The sequence below is a fragment of the Hyaena hyaena genome, unplaced genomic scaffold, assembly GCF_003009895.1.
Source record: "Hyaena hyaena isolate Hyena2069 unplaced genomic scaffold, ASM300989v1 scaffold_207, whole genome shotgun sequence".
In the NCBI taxonomy this organism is placed as follows: Eukaryota; Metazoa; Chordata; class Mammalia; order Carnivora; family Hyaenidae; genus Hyaena; species Hyaena hyaena.
In genome coordinates, this window is record NW_024080836.1 from 753,066 (window position 1) to 771,132 (window position 18,067).

Sequence of the window (18,067 nt, forward strand, 5' to 3'; positions counted from 1 at the left end):
CTATTTGGCTAGTTAATTTCTCTGACCAGATTTTTTTGGCTTAAACTGTCAGCCTTGATATTTTAGCATTATTAAGACTATTAAGAGTCATTAGGATTAGGAGTATTTGACACTATAACAGAATGATTGACATCACAGAAGCTTGTGTTCATATCTCAACTCCAAGTGAGTCCTGTGACCTTTCAAGTCACTTGTACTGTGTTCAGTTTCTATAAAAGGGGGTAATGATATCTACCTTGAAGAGTTGTGTGAGATTAAGCAACATATAGAAACCTTATGTGACAAATAGTAAAGCTCTTATTAGGTTGGTGAATTATTCCAAGTTAGGGAAACTAAAAATTTTTTAGTAGTTTCAATAATCACAAATGTATATGCATAGTAGCAATATTTATGTGAGCACATTTACATGTTTTTGAAAACAGTATTATTTCCATCATTGTTTCATCACTATGCTCAAAGAAAAAATGCCAATCGACAAGTATTTATTGATCACCTACTATGTGGCAGAAATAGTTCTAGGTAATGAAAATACTTCAGTGAATGGACATAATTCACTGACCTCATGGAAATTTATATTAAAGAAGAAGAGAGAAAATACATGAGATCAATAAGTTATAGAGCATGCTAGAAGGTGATAAGTGCTATGGGGAAAAAAAAAGTAAATCACAAAAAGCACATAAGGGGCACTAACTGGATGTAAAAATTTTAAATAGGGTGGTTTGGGAAGCCCTTACAGTAAAGGAGATATTTCAGCAAAGATTTTAAGGAGGCAAGGAAAGTGACTATCTCATTGAAGAGCATCCCAGACTCATGGAAGGGCCAAGTGTAAGGCCCTGGCATGGCGGGATGCCTGGAATGCTCAAGGAGCATCTGTGAGGCCTATGTTGAGTGAATCATGGAGAGGCAATAGCAGAGGGAAGCTGCAGGACAGCCACAGATTTAATACTCAAAACAGAATCGGTATATACATATATTACATATAGTTCACTTTCCAATATTTATCGATAGCAAGATAGTAGGTAGGTAGATAAATAGGTAGGTAGATAGATAAATGGATAAACAGACAGATGGGAGAGATTTCAAAAATAAAAGAAAGATCCTATTAACATTATGATTTACATATCCCAGTAAAGACAGGGAGCATTAACAAAACTCACAAACAAAAATATACCAGAAGCAGTTTACAGTTTCTGGTTGTATAAACAAAAAGGGACTCTCTTAGAGTAAAGAGAATCAGTAAAGCGAATAGGAAGCATAAGATGGACATGGTATACTCTTCAAAACAAATTTATCTTCTGAAAATGTCGAGGCAGAGAAGCCATAAATTATGGATACCTTGCCCTCTACTAACATAAAATAAATGTTATTTTACATTTAGTCATTATTTTATTTTCAAATACATAAGTCATGTTCAGAGTATAACATGAAAAGGTACTTAAGGGTGTACAATGGAAAGGAAATCCCCTCCAAAGATTTTAGCTATGTGGTTTGGAAACGCAGACAATTTATTTTAAACCAGGTTTGTAGTTATAGCCAAGTATATTTGTTGATTTATTGAAAACATTGACAGGTACATATACTGAATTTGAAATGCTATGAAGTGAGTATTGCCAACACTCACTTTACATGTTGCCACTAGAACATCTTTAAATTCTCTGCATCATCTTGCATCTTGACTTTTCCCAATTGACTTCAAGTTCAATCTCCACATGGTGGACTGTCTTTTACATACCTATTGTCCTAATGTCTTCTATCTTCCCTTTTGTTATTAAATGTTATATGAGAAAAAGTTCATATTTACTTTCTTGGAACAATGCAAAAAATAAATAAAGAAAGAAAGAAGATGCCTAGGACTCATGTTGTGCTGTGTCTGAGGCAAAGGAAACTGGCCTTTTGGTCCTTAAAGCATAAAAGCTTGTTTTCCTTAGAGGAGGGCTGCCACAGCTGTGGGTATTCCCTCTACTTTGCTGCATCTTCTAGTGTGTTATTTTTGGTTTATTTTCTCTGAATACTATTTTTGTTATCCTCTTTTTCAGTCTCTGTTGCCTTGAAAGCTCTGCTCACACCCGTTATTATACTTTCCAAAGAATGAATAGAAATTTCAAATGAACTCAAAATTCTGGAAAGCCTTTGAAAACACCCCAACATGAAAACATGCAAATTAAAGGAATGTACCAGATACATTATAAATGTACACACATACCACATACTCTAAACCAACATCCTGTAGGCTGATTTTCAGTTCCCAAAGACAGTTGTGGAACATAGATATATTAAGAGTATCACACTGAGCCATCTGAGGGATTAATGTAAGAAAAAGTTAGCATTCTTCTAATACTTGCATTAGAATCACCTGGAATATGTATTGGATATTCATATCCAGAGTCCTATCCCCTACTTACTGAATCCCAAGTCAAAAAAACCCAGGACCTAAAAATACACACTACAGTTTCAAAACACAAGTCTGATAAAAACCACTATTTTGCTGCTAATTAAAATTGAGTCTAAGGAGATTAAAACATTAACATTCTTTATTACTGGGGGCTGAGTTTATGCCCTCACAGTATTTTATTTCTTGATCACTTTGATTGATTAGAAAATCAGTCTAACTACTGTCTGGCATTGGGTAGTCAAATGTGTGTGAACTGAGTGTCACAAAGGCACAGTCTCAAGTTGGACAAGCTGGATAGCCAATAGTTCCTGCAGATATTCTGAGTAAGCCCAAAGCAAGAGTACATTTCTTAATGAAAAATATCTTTCCAGAACATCACTATGACAGAGGGCAACAACGATTATTCTGGTACTTTGCAGTCTGGGAAAAGCCATAAAAATAAAGCTAAAAATGGGGCCTAAGAAAATCAGCATGACCTAATTAGGCAGCGGAACCAAAAATAAATTTGATGGAGTCTGCCTTTCCTATGTTTTTTTCCCACTAAAATTATTTTATTTGGCTTTACACTGAAGTTTGGAGGAAGAATGGGAAGGTCCAGGCATATCTGTGCAGGCACACGGATATGTATGCGTGTGTGTGTGTGTGTGTGTGTGTGTGTGTGTGCGCATACACATATATACATACATATAAAACCCTGGCTAATAAGACTGGTAGGAGGGGTTTTAAGAGTCTAGCAGGGGGAGCAATGGAGAACGCCATTTTTTAAAGTTTATTTATTTGTTTTGAGAGAGAGAACATGAGCAAGGAAAGGGCAGAAAGAGAGGGAGAGAGAGAAGCTGGCTCCGCACTGTCAGCACAGAGCCCAACACAGGGCTCAACCATGAGATCATGACTGGAGGAACAGAGATGAAGAGTCAGATGTTTAACGGACCAAGCCACCCAGGCACTCCTGGGAATGTCATTGTTAACAATGGGGAAAATAAACAAAGATTCTACACACTGAATAGAGAACAGGGATTTTTGATGCTGCTAGTTTAAAATTCATTCAAAACGGTAAAAGAAGGAATTTCATGTTAAATCTTCATTTTCCAGTACCATTTACCCAATTTATTTGAGAACATATGTAATAAAAAAACTTCTGAATCATCCAGTTCCTTTTAATAAAATTGAAGTGAGATCAGAAGGATAAGCTATCTTCTACATCATCCTCCTTGGTAAAGTCATGTATATACGTCTTGCTTTTTAAAGCTAGTGTTGAATTTTAAGTAATAATAGAATTTATATGGCAGTTTAGAAATTCTCTCTGTTGTGTTTGCTATGACATATATTCTCTCAAGGTGAATCACTAGTAGCTATATTTGGGAAACTGTTAGCAAATTTGGAAGACAGCATCATAGGTAAATTTCGTGACTTTTATTCCCACTTGGATAGAGAGAAACAGATCCAGAAAGAAAGTAAACTAATTTCTTTTTAGAACCCAAAAAAAGAGAACAGAGAGATAATAGTTTTGTTTTTAAATCATTATCTAGAAGTAACACATTTGGCACACATATTTTAAATTTGAGCCAACAATCTCTCTTGAGTCATTAGTTATTTTCCAAGTTTCATGCCCTTCAGATCACAGCATTTCAGAGTGAAAGCCATGTATTTGTTTAACCACCACTTCCTCCAAAAAAAAAATCATTTGTCCTTTCTAGCATCATTTCCACACCTATAACATTATGATAACAAAATCCACCTCATAGTATTAGAGGTAAGATCAAATGAAATGGTCATGCACTTAGTATATTATATTAAATTTTTTAATAGTTTATTTTATTAATGAGGCAGAGAGAGATAGAGCATGAGCAGGGGAAGGACAGAGAGAGAGGGAGACACAAAATCTGAAACAGGCTCCAGGCTCTGAGCTGTCAGCACAGAACCCAATGCGGGGCTCAAACCCACAAAACGTGAGATCATGACCTGAGCTGAAGTCGGACACTTAACTGACTGAGCCACCCAGCAGCTTGAGTAAATTATAAATCTCAATTCTTAATCTGAAAAACATACTTTATGCCCAAATTTACATTGTGGTCTTTAATAAAAATATCAAAACACATATGTTCTCTATAAACTTGATTTCTTGTGTTTAAGAGCATGACTATTCTAATCCAAATGCAAATAGATTCTACAATATTAAGACTTTCATTAAGTAACTGTGTTCCCCATCCTCCACCCCAACTCCCAATTCCTTTCTCTCTTGCTCTCTCCCCAGTCTCTGTTAAGTATCCGTGGCTCCCTGTTTTCCCCACGACGCAATAGCAAAACAAGCATTTTCAGCTTCAGAGGTCGGACAAAGGATGTCGGTTCTGAAAATGACTTTGCTGATGATGAGCACAGTACATTTGAAGACAGCGAGAGCAGAAGAGACTCACTGTTTGTGCCACACAGACATGGAGAGCGACGCAACAGTAACGTTAGTCAGGCCAGTATGTCATCCAGGATGGTGCCAGGGCTTCCGGCAAATGGGAAGATGCACAGCACTGTGGATTGCAATGGTGTGGTTTCCTTGGTGGGTGGACCATCAGCTCTAACCTCACCTACTGGACAACTTCTGCCAGAGGTGATAATAGATAAGTTAGCTACCCCTGACATTATGCACTAATTTGAAATAATCAAAGTCTGGGCGGTTTAGCCTGTTATACCATCCTGCTTACCCAAAATGAAATGTCTCAAAAATAATATATGATTTATTGAATGAAAGACAATAGAAACTTTAGAACCAACTGAACTGTATAAAACCATTAGCTTTCAAACGCTTTAGAGTTTTTAGAGTCTGAGAAGAAACATCTGCAAATTCAGTAGACAAATAACAGGCACTATGACGACCAAATTGTTATTATAAATGTATGTTCACACAGAATTATATAATTATATATTCATATTCTGGAAATTTCATGTATTTAAAATTAAATATTATAATGACCAATATATTGATAATAGGCAATTTCCATACAAATGTGAATATTACAGGAATTCTAAAATGTTTTGATATCTATTAATGACTCTAAAATGTTTTGATTTCTTATAGGATAGCATATAGAAATAATCAAAGAAATCTCAGGAAAGCACACACATTTCATTGTACATCTGTGTTTGTGCATGGAAAAAATTGGCCCATATATGTCAATATTGTCAATATTGCTTCAAAGAAAATAATTCTGCTTTGCAACATTATAATCAAACCATTTTGGGGGGAGAAGATTGATCTGATTATTAATCATTGATATAAGCTGAAAATAATCTGCATTTGAATGAAATGAAACAATATGCTAAAGTCATGCTTATGAAATTTCTCTGAAAATTCCAATAGGTTAATTAAAATATTCCCGCTACAAAGTATCCTATACAATTGCATCCAACTGGTGAAATCTTATTAAATGCTATTGCTTGTGATAATTTTTAAAGTGTTTTTAACTTAATAATACATTTAATATTTTATTATTACTTGAAAGCTATTACCTGGAAAAACTGCATGTGGCATGATTTTCCAAAGACATGCTCTGTGGTATTGTATTATTCATTGAAAGGGTGGTTTGAACCATCAGTATTTGGTTTGCAGGGCACCACCACTGAAACGGAAGTCAGAAAGAGAAGGCTAAGTTCTTACCAGATTTCAATGGAGATGCTAGAGGATTCTTCTGGAAAGCAAAGAGCCATGAGCATAGCTAGCATCCTGACCAATACAATGGAGGGTAAGAAGCAAGCCATGAGATAGTCAGCTTTACATAATTTTATGCTTCGTGGAACTATTTCTTCTTCCTATAGAATTAACAAAATCAATTACCCAAGATCAGAGTTGTGTAACAGACCTAAGTAGATGATATGTAAAATACAGTATGATCACACTGGTTACAGAAACTAATATTGTCCCTTTTTCTTTTTAACATGTTATCGTGTCTGCAGAGTGGTTATTTCTCCACTCGATATTATGTCAGTGAGAATTTATCTTTATGTTACATTATCCTTAAACAATTAAAATAAATACTTCCCTTCTTAAGTCTTGGTGTGTAAAAAGACAAGGAAAAACACCTCTTTCAAGCTTTAGTTTCTTCTCTGGACAAGGAAGTAGTGATGTGGTTGGAGGAGGCATATGAATGAACTGGATAAATGAAAACTTCTGTTTAACACTGACCCTGAAAAAAGATCTCTCCTCCACATACACAGAAACAATTACAATCTTCTAAAGGAGAGCTCACACAAACGCTTGTTAATTTTGACATATGGGAGTGGGCAGCAACTATTACTCTTCTATTTATTCATTAAATAAGTCTCCAGCTCATGAAGTCTGGAGGGATATTACATTAGTTGTGCAATTTTATAAGTCTTCTATGATACTTATATAAAGTATATAGTATTTAACATGTGTTTTGAAATTACTTTTCGTATCTTTTCTGTTGGTGAATATGATATCTAAACAGTCACATAATAATTATAGTAGGTTTCACCCATTAAAATTACTAGCAACTTTTTAACATATTTTAGGCAAAAATTCTAAAAGATATGCATAAATATGAATAACATAAATAGATTTGGGTTTGACTCTATACTAAAAAGAGCACACTACATTCTCATTAATGCTGATGTGGAGATAGTAAGAGGAGAGAGATGGTCACACACATTAATAAGAATCATAGCTTTAGACAGTGCTCTTATAAAGGCATTTTCAAAAGAAATAATAAGTGTTTGATAGATTTAATATTTCTGTAAAGATTGTTTAAAAATTGCTTTGATAGTGGACATTTATTTTTATTCAGTTTCTTCTTAAGGTGAAGAAACTCTTTGTAAATGTCCCAGAGAAATATAGTAGCTTTCTGTTCACCCTTTGCAAGCAAAGAGGGTGGATCGTTCCATTACCGACATTTAAAAAAATTGTTTTCATAAAAAGAATATAGCAATTTAATCAATAATTACCAAGTTATTAGGTAATAAATCTAGCTAATTTGAAGCAAAACATTAAGTTGAAGGTGTTTATTTTCTGTACTTAATTAAAGGAGGTAGAAAAGATGTCTATATGTTTATATGAAAGTTTTAATGAACATTTTGTGAACATGTTTAATGGGATTGCCTTCTCAGGTTTCTTAAGCTAAGTAATATGAATTTCCATCCCCAGGTAGAGGCACTGATTTTATCAAATAATGTATAATCTATAGCAACAATAATTCATTTTTATTGTTATTTACTACTCTTCCTTTTTATTGTTCCCCTAGAACTTGAAGAATCTAGACAGAAATGTCCTCCATGCTGGTACAGATTTGCCAATGTGTTTTTGATCTGGGACTGCTGTGATGCATGGTTAAAAGTAAAGCATCTTGTGAATTTAATTGTTATGGATCCATTTGTTGATCTTGCCATCACCATTTGCATTGTCTTAAATACCCTCTTTATGGCTATGGAGCACTACCCAATGACTGGTCAATTCAGTAGCGTATTAACTGTAGGAAACCTGGTAAGTTCATTTGAAGGTTATTTGTTTTCTTTGGCAAGAATGGGAGATATAGACCAGAGGAAAAAAATCTGTTTGTGCTTTGTAGGGAATCTCAGTGATAAGATCTAAAATTCAACTGGTATGAATGCTGATTGGTCAGACCAATGTCCATGCTGATTGACCATGGTGTTTTAACAGCTGTAAACTTGTTAAATCTTTACTGTCATTTGTGCTAAAGCATAGGTCTTTATATATATCTTCATGATATCTAATTCCAACTCCACAAAAATGCTGTCTTAATATACACAGATTCTGAAGAAATCATGTCTGTTGAAAGGAAAATATAAAGACTGATTTCTGTATGAAAGAGAACTTAATAATTTCAAATTGAATTACCCAATAAAATGATTTAGTAGTATTCACTAAGTGAAGAAATAGTAAAAATGCATTTGTAATTTAGTCATACTTTTGGTTTAAAATACTTGAGCAGGCATTTGTGTATGTATGTGCTGACATGTACATTTCCTCCTTAATCTATATGAGAAACTTGAAATAGATAAACAAGTAAGGAAAGGATTAATTAAGAGCTTCTTTTTGGGCACAAGACAGAAACAAACTCAAACTACCTTAAGAGGAAAATAAAAAGAGTGACCCCTAAAATGGAAAGAAAAAGATGAGCTACCAAACCATATAAAGGGTAGTGTTGCAGTTGGGCTTCAGGAAATGCTTTACCCAAGGGTTTGGATATAGCCCAAGTGTTCACTTTATCTTTTGTCTCTGGGTCAGGGAACATGTTTAGCCATACCTCACTGGTTTTACATCTTGTAATCTCTGCACTAGAAAAAGACTGGATCTCTTTTTCAGTTCCACTTCAAAGACTCATGATAGGACTCTTGTTTGGTACAGCTTGAGTCAGATGCTCTCCTCTGGTTTAATCAGAGGCACAGGGTGGAACCATGTGAAAACATGACAGACTTGAGGAATCACATAGGTAGAGGAGCAATTCCCAACAGAAGTTGAAAAGGGGATACTGGGCAGACGATTTCATAAAAGTCTACCCAGTAAGTGGCCTGAACTTAACTTCATTATTTGACTTAGTAAAACACCCATCTGATTGTTGAGATTTTCTTCACCCTTGACACCTGATTGTGATATTGATTTTTTTAAATGATTGTTTATTGATCTTTCCAATCACTCTATCTCTGCCTTCTTTTCTGGACTTATGTCTACTAAGGCTATGTTTTCCACTTAATGTTTTTATATACTCAACAACTATGGGAATTATCTACTCTTGTGGTATAAGCTAAGTGTTCAGGTCCTATATTTCCAACTGTTACAGATAGTTGTTCAAGGATAGCTTTAAACAAAGTATGTGACAGCTGAAAGATCATCTTTCTCACAGCTTATTGAAAGTCCTAACAATCTCAGTTTAGTCTTGTGTTACCTCTAGTAGTAGCCTCTCAGCTTCAAAGAGACTTCCAACTTCAAAGATAGAAATCTGATAGCCATTACTTATTTTTCCTTTATTTCTTATATACAAGTCGACATGAAGACATTATTTCTTCCTTCAAGGTAACTTTTTCTTAAACCTATAACTACTATTGAAATATATTAACACACTACACTCAGTATGCTTGCAGTTTGCTAAAGTATTATCATTTGTTGTGGTTCAACAATCCTATTTGTTTTTCAAGACTCCCCATCTTATCCCATCCTTTCCATACCATCCTATTGTCCACTGTTTCCTAAATCAGCCACTTTTGGCCCATCAGAACAGTCATGTCACTATACTACACAAACATCACATCTGTATATGCTTATATATGGGAAAATATTTCACTGTTGTCTACATTCACATCTAGAGTGTTCTGACTCAAATCACTTCATCTCAATTCTTCATATTCTTCTGGGTTATGTCCCATTTTTCTTTTTTATCTCCTATTGTGTTTACATGGTTGCAGCTCAGTAAATAACCAACTGGTTGTTTCCTAACCAAATGGGCTGCTTCAGTTAAGTAGCATGTTTTCATGAAAGAACATGGGCTTTGGAGTTGGGTGGAAGTGGGTTTGACCTCATTGCCAATGCTTACTAATAATGTAGCATCTGGACAAGTCTGATAAAAAATCTGAGTCTTTGTTTTCTATTTTGAAACGGATATACTAATACCCATCTCCTGGAGTTGTTTTGAAGGCTGAATGAGGTAATGCAAAAACAATACTATGCCTGGCATCTAGCATGTGCTCAATAAACAATTTCCTTTCTCTAATACATGCTATTAACCTTTCTCTGAAATACTGATGGAAAACAGTTTTGTTCTAGCTCCTGTATTTTTCCCAAGATACTGAACAGTTAAGGAAGTTGAGCAGTTAGGAAGAAATTTTGGAAATCTTCCAGACTAAAGCAGGAAATTGAGGTTTTATGGAATTCCAATGCTGAAGCACTAGTTTGGAAGCACAGGATAAGAAAGGTTGAATTATAGGATGATTGAATGGAAAAGCACTAGACTAAAGCACCAAATCTGGGTTCAAGTCTAACTGTCCATACTAAATAACTGGGTGCTCTTGAAAAAGTCATTCAGATCTTTGGGTCTGTTTCCTAATGAGTATAATATATTGGACTAGGTGATAGTTCATGTCCCTTCCAGTTCTAAAATTCTGTAACTTTATGAGTAGCAATGAAGATAATAAGGTATAGAGGTGGGGTAGAAGACTGATGACTGATAGATTGTGATAGAACCATTGGTAAGCTGAGGTTAACACTAGGGAAACAAGGCTCACCAAGATAGAGAGTACATATGACAGGAAACAGACCTGAGTTAACTATTTCCAATCATAAAAGTAGGAGAATTTATAAACTGACCATTTTTGTTAGCTGAAAGTTTCTTGTTATTATTAAGAATAATATCATATGTGTAAGCCATTTCATAGTTTCTCATATACTGTATTATACCCATAACAAGCTTTATAATAAAGAGAGAGTAAGAGAGAGGGAAGGAGAGGAGAGAATATATTCCTTATATCTTGGGTACTTAGTTGACTTTGGACTATATTTTACACTATGCATGGTTACATTGCATACTTTAAGGAGTTTATAGTTCATTCATTTAAATAAATTTAGTTTCTATGTAGAGTTATTACTGCTCAAATGATTGCATAATACCTTATAAATAAGGACATCTAGGTTTTGGCTGAATTGTTAACAAAGGAATGTACTATTAAAGACTTGTGGAACTTTCAGCTTTACTTAGATCAATGCACTCCATTTGTATCCTGTTTCTGGAGCACATAAAAAGTACATCACTTCTCTACTGATTGGGTTGATCAAACTTGAGTATCAAGAGACCTCAAATATCTGCTAATTTTCTCTAAGATGTTCTGTTTTGTTTTTGTTTTAACCATTATAAAACCCATGCACCCACACAGAGATTTTATAAGCAAAATATTTTCCATCAATCATAGCAGATTAGACAACCTCTTCATCATACACATTCCCAACTAACCTGTAACTTTTCAAGGAATATAGATAGAGGTTTGTAGCTCCTATGCTGATTAGTTTTCTTACTATAACTCTCACTATAACCAGTGATTAAGAGTCCATGATATCCCTTTATTCTGCTGGACCCTGAAGGGAACTCGGAACATGGTACTTGTACTAATTATCTCACAGTTTATTTGCATATAAAAGCCTAAAGAAACACAATTAGCTAAGTTATTTCAAGTAAATGATGTGGAATAGGGTATGAATTTAAAATCTCAGGAAAGGGGCATGATAACTCTTTTAAGGGGAAAAAAAACCTTTTGCTTATTGAAAGATAAAACACTTGGCAGCCGAATCCTAAAATTTACCTGAAAGGCATCTTGCATCAATGAAAGTGCTATCTGGTTATTTAACTCCTTTCCTAGTATAATGCAAAGCTATCTTGTTTCCAAACTAACAACTTACAATGAGGCTCTTGTGTAATAATTGTTGCCACCAATTTCTGAATAAAACTTGGTAGGCAATACAGTGCTGATAGAAATCCAAGAATTTTAGATACAGACCCGATAAGTCATCTCAATGAATATCCTCATTTGACAGCTGAGGGAAAAGAACACCATAAATGTTAAATGATTTCCCATAATTTTTTCAGTATATTTCAATTACACCTCCCCCACTGATCAACAACAACAAATATTTAAAGATGTGTATCCAAAAAGCATGGAAATGGGGCGCCTGGGTGGCTTAGTCGGTTAAGCGTCCAACTTTCGCTTAGGTCATGATCTCGCGGTTCGTGGGTTCGAGCCCCGCATCAGGCTCTGTGCTGACTGCCAGCTCAGAGCCTGGAGCCTGTTTCAGTCTGTGACTCCCTCTCTCTCTGACCCTCCCCTGTTCACGCTGTCTCTCTCTCTCTCTCTCCTAGAAATAAACAAAAAAACATTAAAAAAAAAAAAGCATGGGAATAATAAAACTAAAACCATTAAAATTAGAGGCTAATAATAATAGAGCAAAAGTAGGCTACAGTCCATCAAATTCACTACAAAAAATAATGAAACATCAGTCTGGGCAAGTAGACATTCTGGAGAGCAAATTGATCAATATGCAAACTTTAGCCTTTAGGATGAACATTTCTCTTTTCAATGTACAGCAACATAACTTGCCTTTCTAAGTAAGTACTGGTTAAGGAAGCCTTCCCATCCTGAAATAAGACCTTAAACTCAAATATTTGGTCACCCTAAGTGCTGTGTCCCCAAAAACAACTCAAAATGCTCCACATTTATTTTTTTAATGATTTTTATTTATTTCTGAGAGAGAGAGAGAGAGAGAGACAGTGTGAGCAGGGGAGGGTCAGACAGAGAGGGAGACACAGAATTGGAAACAGGCTCCAGGCTCTGAGCTTGCTGTCAGCACAGTCTGACACAGGGCTCGAACCCATGAACTGTGAGATCATGACCTGAGCCAAAACTGGAATGCTTAACCCACTGAGCCACTCAGGCACCCCTAAAATGCTCCACATTTCTTTACTCTTGGTTTAGACTCCCAGGCTGATTCTCATCTCTATCCTTAGGACTTACACTTTTACTAGTTATCATGTGTTGTCACCTACAATAGGTTAGGAACTTTTCACTGAACTTATCTCCTCATTAAAGAGAAGCTGGATTAGGAAGCCATTGTCCATAAGAAATGTATCAGCCTAGAGGCACCTGGGTGGCCCAATCAGTTAAGGGTCCAACTCTTGATTTCAGCTTGGGATTTCAGCTCATGGTTCGAGAGACCAAAACCTACATCAGCCTCTGCACTGACAGTGCAGAGCCTGCTTGGGATTCTCTCTCTCTCTCTCTCTCTCTCGCTCTCTCTCTCTTTCTCTCCTTCCTTCCCTCTCTGATCCTCTCCCCTGCTCATGCTCTCTTTCTAAATAAATAAATGAATAAACAAACAAACAAAAAGAAATGTATCAGTCTAAATGACCTAGGTTTATGCAGCTTCAGGTTTGCATATCTTAATTTCTACTATATTTTCAAAGCCCAGCAAAATGTTTACCATTTAGTAGGTTTTTAGCAATTTTTTTCTGAATGAATGAGTGGCTACAGAAGCATATAATCTAAAGTTTCAAAAGACAAAAAGCTTCTTCAGAAAACAAGACAGAATTAGGGTAAGAACAAACAATAAACATTCAATATGTTTTTTATTAATTGTTTTGAGTTTAAAAAATTTTTTGTGATATAGAAAATTCAAAGGTAGCTGAATGTATATTTATAAACCACACATTAGCATAGCTAATAAACCCTACATGGGCATTATTTACATAATCTAATACAGATTCATTCAAAGATTGCCAGTTCTTTTTGTTCTTAGAATTTTTTTGATGGAGTTTTAAAATCACGTAAACATAGGCATTAAATTAGTATGCTAGATTGACCTTTGTTAGAATGAGAAGGGATTTTCAAGAATTCCTAATCACTGACAATGCTAAACTAGACTAAAATGTACCCAAACACAATACAAGTGATTTTTAGGGCTTAAATTGAAAACATTTAAGGCTATAAATAGATATAATTTTAAATCACAATATAATTAAAATGAAAGGAGTTTCATGTTGGGGTTACAGTTTAGATGAAAGAATGTTTGTTTAAGGTATAGAGATTTTTAAAAACATATTTATGTATTTATTTAGAGAGAGCAGGCCGGCATGTGCGCACGTGCACGTGGAGGAGGGGCAGAGAGGGAGAGAAAGAATCCCAAGCAGGTTCCACAGTACCAGTTCAGAGTCTGACATGGGGCTTAATCTCACAAACTGTAAGATCATTACCTAAGTCCAAATCAAGACTTCAGTGGCTTCGCCAACTGAGCCACCCAGGCACCTCTAATGTAGGAGATCCAGTCATTTCAGAAGAGCTGAAAGGATGACCTTATGATTCTTCTGTAGAAAGAAATATTTGTAGATGATTTACCTGGATAGTTTCTACCTCAGTTTAATGTTTTTCTATAATCAGGCTGCTAATTCAAATAGCTGCTCCTGAGACTTTGTACATGAAATAAAATTTCTCTAAATCAAAATTTATTTTACATTCACCAGGGAAAAATATCTTATGGTGAGTCATTCTATAAAGTAAAAAAGAAATAATTTTCAGTGTGCACTCCACCATGTATCTGGATTTTCATGCATTAAGATTACTTAGAATAAATGTTATTTCTACTTGAGTGAATGAATGATGAACTGAAGTTAAGCTATTTTTTCTGGGAGGAGTATTTCCCTTAGGTCTTTCTGTGTTTAGGAAAATAATATGTTAGCTGCATTTATACATTTCTAAGAGTGGATCAGTATTTCTTTCAATTAACCTGATGTTTTAGGAACCAAATAATTTTGGATACTGTTATTTTGACAGACTTCCTTCAAGGTAAAGACTGATATGCTTTGTAAACAGAAAGCTTGCCTTTAAAGTCATAAACTGCAGCTATTACCTATACTTAATTAAGATAATTGCTTTAAAAGATTATTTGCAAGAGTAATTTCATAACTCTTCATGTCTCTGGGTCTCTTAGACTGTGATTTTGAGTTAAAAATTTTTTGAGTTTGTTTCCTTTTCTTTCTATTGTCAAACGACATTCATCCAAACTCTCAAATAATTTATTAATTTTAACTGTGAGTGTATGGACACTGAGAATGTTCTCCTGCTGCTTTCAATTAGATCTGCAGCTCCTTGCTCTATTAATCCATTAACCTTAATTCTGAGGCATGCATCCAGAGATTATTATTATAAAACATTCATGGCAACCTCACTCTTATTTCAGGAATATTTTTAAAATTATACAAATAAGATGATTTCCCTGAAAAAAATCACAAAAGTCAAGAACAAAATATGCTTTTTACCAAAATTAAAATAGATTTACAGTAACTTCAAATAATATATACATTTGTCCCTACTGCAATAATACTAAAAACAAAATTCATTGTGATTATGTGAGAAGTATGATGTACCAAAAAGGGCTTGAATTCAGTAGTTATTATTTAGTACCAGATTAAAAATGTGAATGATGGGGCGCCTAGGTGGCTTAGTTGGTTATGTGTCTGACTTTGGCTCAAGTCATGATCTCACGGTTCGTGGGTTCGAGCCCCATGTCTGGCTCTGTACCGGCAGCTCAGAGCCTGGAGCCTGTTACAGATTCTGTGTCTCCCTCTCTCGCTGACCCTTCCCTGCTCAAGCTGTCTCTCTCTGTCAGAAATAAATAAAACATTAAAAAAATTAATAAAATGTGAATGAGGAAATATTTTCAAATCAGCCTTTTCTTGGATATCTAGCAGATTTGTTAAATAAAACAAATACTTCCCTGGAAAAAAAATGCTAAACTTGTATCAGTTTATCACGTTTCTCCATTTTAAATATTTTTACTCATGACTATTTATATTCTTTACAGATTCTTGGAATTTCAAAAGTTTTCAATGTTTGTGATCTCTATTTTATTTTAGGTCTTCACTGGCATCTTCACAGCAGAAATGGTTCTCAAGATTATTGCCATGGATCCATATTATTATTTCCAAGAGGGCTGGAATATTTTTGATGGAATTATTGTCAGCCTTAGTTTGATGGAGCTTGGCCTGGCAAATGTGGAGGGATTGTCTGTACTGAGATCATTCAGATTGGTATCTACTTAGATTATGTTTATATTCTATCACTGGCATAAAATTTATTTTGAAAATGAATTAATGTGTATCTTATACTTACTTTTAATAATATTTTAAATCTACATCAATGTGCAAGATACTCTAAGAAAATATATAAACATTCCTTTAAACACTAAGAATGATAAAAATGGTTGAAGCATTTCATAATGATTAGCTATACAGGGCACATTTAAAAACACACATGTGCCTCTAAAATTATGTTTTAAATTCACTTAAAATTTTTTTGGTTTCAACTCTGTAAAAAAATGCAAATAATAACTTCAGCCCTCAATTAATCTTAGCTTTTTAAAAAGATATTTGAATTTTCTTTTTATTAATGTTTATTTTGAGAAAGAGATAGAGCATGAGTGGGCAAGGGGCAGAGAGATAGAGAGAAAGAATCCCAAACAGGCTTTGCACTACCAGTACAGAACCCACTGTGGGATCTACACAAACCACTTGATCTCACAAACCATAAAATCATAACCTGAGCCAAAGTCAAGAATCAGATGGTTAACTGAGTGAGCCACCTAGGTGACCCTAATCTTAGGTTTATATCAACCTTACTTATATTAGTGGGAACTACTTTAAAGGAATATGTAGGAAAATATTTGATACCATTAGCATTTAAAACAATGGTATAATAAACTTTTTTTAACTTGGCAAAAAAATGTATTTCAAAATATGTAAAATTTTATTGGAAATTAAGTAAAATGTGTATTTTTTTCAAATTGAAAGGAAGTCTTTATGTAAATTTTTAAAATCAGTTTATTTTTGTTTTATTTTGTAAATATCCATTAAAATATATAACTCAGATTTTTAATATTTGTTTTTACTCTAAACTGTCATCTGAGGGTGACATTAATTTACTAAAATCAATTCAGCTTAAGTGACTGTAATCAAAATATTAATTTGTTTCTAGAGATACATCTGTTGATTAATCGGAATGTTTTATTTATCCTGAAACATTTTCTCTCTTTTGTTTTTACATTTAAATTATATGACTTGATTTACAATTCTAGTATTGTTAACTCTTTTTGCTGGACTTGAATTTTAGTACTGTTTGAGATTTTATATCCCTTAGAGGTAGGTCTAAAATATGACATACTAATAAAACTTGGTCTAACTTCTAAAATTGTATTGTGATTATACTGAGAGTATCTTTTCACTTAATTACAGCTTCGAGTTTTCAAGTTGGCAAAATCCTGGCCCACCCTGAATATGCTGATAAAGATCATTGGTAATTCTGTGGGGGCTCTAGGTAACCTCACCTTGGTGCTGGCCATCATTGTCTTTATTTTTGCTGTGGTCGGCATGCAGCTGTTTGGTAAAAGCTACAAGGAATGTGTCTGCAAGATCTCCAGTGACTGTCAACTTCCACGCTGGCACATGAATGACTTCTTTCACTCTTTTCTGATTGTGTTCCGCGTACTGTGTGGAGAATGGATAGAAACCATGTGGGACTGTATGGAGGTCGCTGGCCAAACCATGTGCCTTATTGTTTTCATGTTGGTCATGGTCATTGGAAACCTTGTGGTACGTATGTATTACAAATGTTCATATTTAAGAACAAGATCAAACTATAGATAAGAAGTGGCCTGATGCAATAGACAGCTCTGGTTTAACCTTCAATAACCTAGACTCAAACCCCAAGACAAGCACTCTGAGCGTGGGGAAGTTACTTAGCTTCTCTGAGCCTCAGGTTTCCCAACTATGAAACTGGGGAGGAAAAAAAAAAAAAAAAAGGCAGAAATCTTAATATTGGTGTGAGGATTAACTGAGGTATATTTGTGAAAGTTTGGGAGCAAAAATATTATTTTTATTTTTATTTTTTAGAGAAGTGTTTTTATGAAGACTAATTGAATCCCAATATTACTGTTATGGCTTGAATTATTTTTATCCTATTTTTACTTTGAGAAGAAAATGATCTCCAGTAAATCTAAAAATATAACTGATCTTTACACATTCATAGTTCATATTATTGGCTTACTCAGAGGCATAAGTTGCATACTACCAAATTCTGAAGATAAATTTTCAATAAAATAGGCTATTATATTGTAGGTATGTA

At 34.6% G+C, this 18,067-nt stretch overlaps 1 protein-coding gene and 1 non-coding gene across 8 annotated transcripts in view; both read left to right on the forward strand.

Moving 5' to 3' along the window:
• Positions 1-18,067, forward strand: part of SCN3A (sodium voltage-gated channel alpha subunit 3) — an 84,655-nt gene that overhangs the window by 32,959 nt on the left and 33,629 nt on the right. For 3 of the 7 annotated variants that reach the window (XM_039242011.1, XM_039242012.1, XM_039242013.1), the window contains exons 11-15: positions 4,647-4,994; positions 5,994-6,126; positions 7,642-7,880; positions 15,805-15,978; positions 17,179-17,535. In XM_039242011.1, the coding sequence (XP_039097942.1) occupies positions 4,647-4,994; positions 5,994-6,126; positions 7,642-7,880; positions 15,805-15,978; positions 17,179-17,535 (1,251 nt within the window). Of the gene's footprint in view, positions 1-4,646; positions 5,026-5,993; positions 6,127-7,641; positions 7,881-15,804; positions 15,979-17,178; positions 17,536-18,067 lie in introns of all 7 variants that reach the window. The other 4 variants (XM_039242015.1, XM_039242016.1, XM_039242014.1 and 1 more) reach the window with 3 other exon arrangements.
• LOC120238336 lies at positions 7,168-7,296 on the forward strand. The gene has a single exon (XR_005530189.1).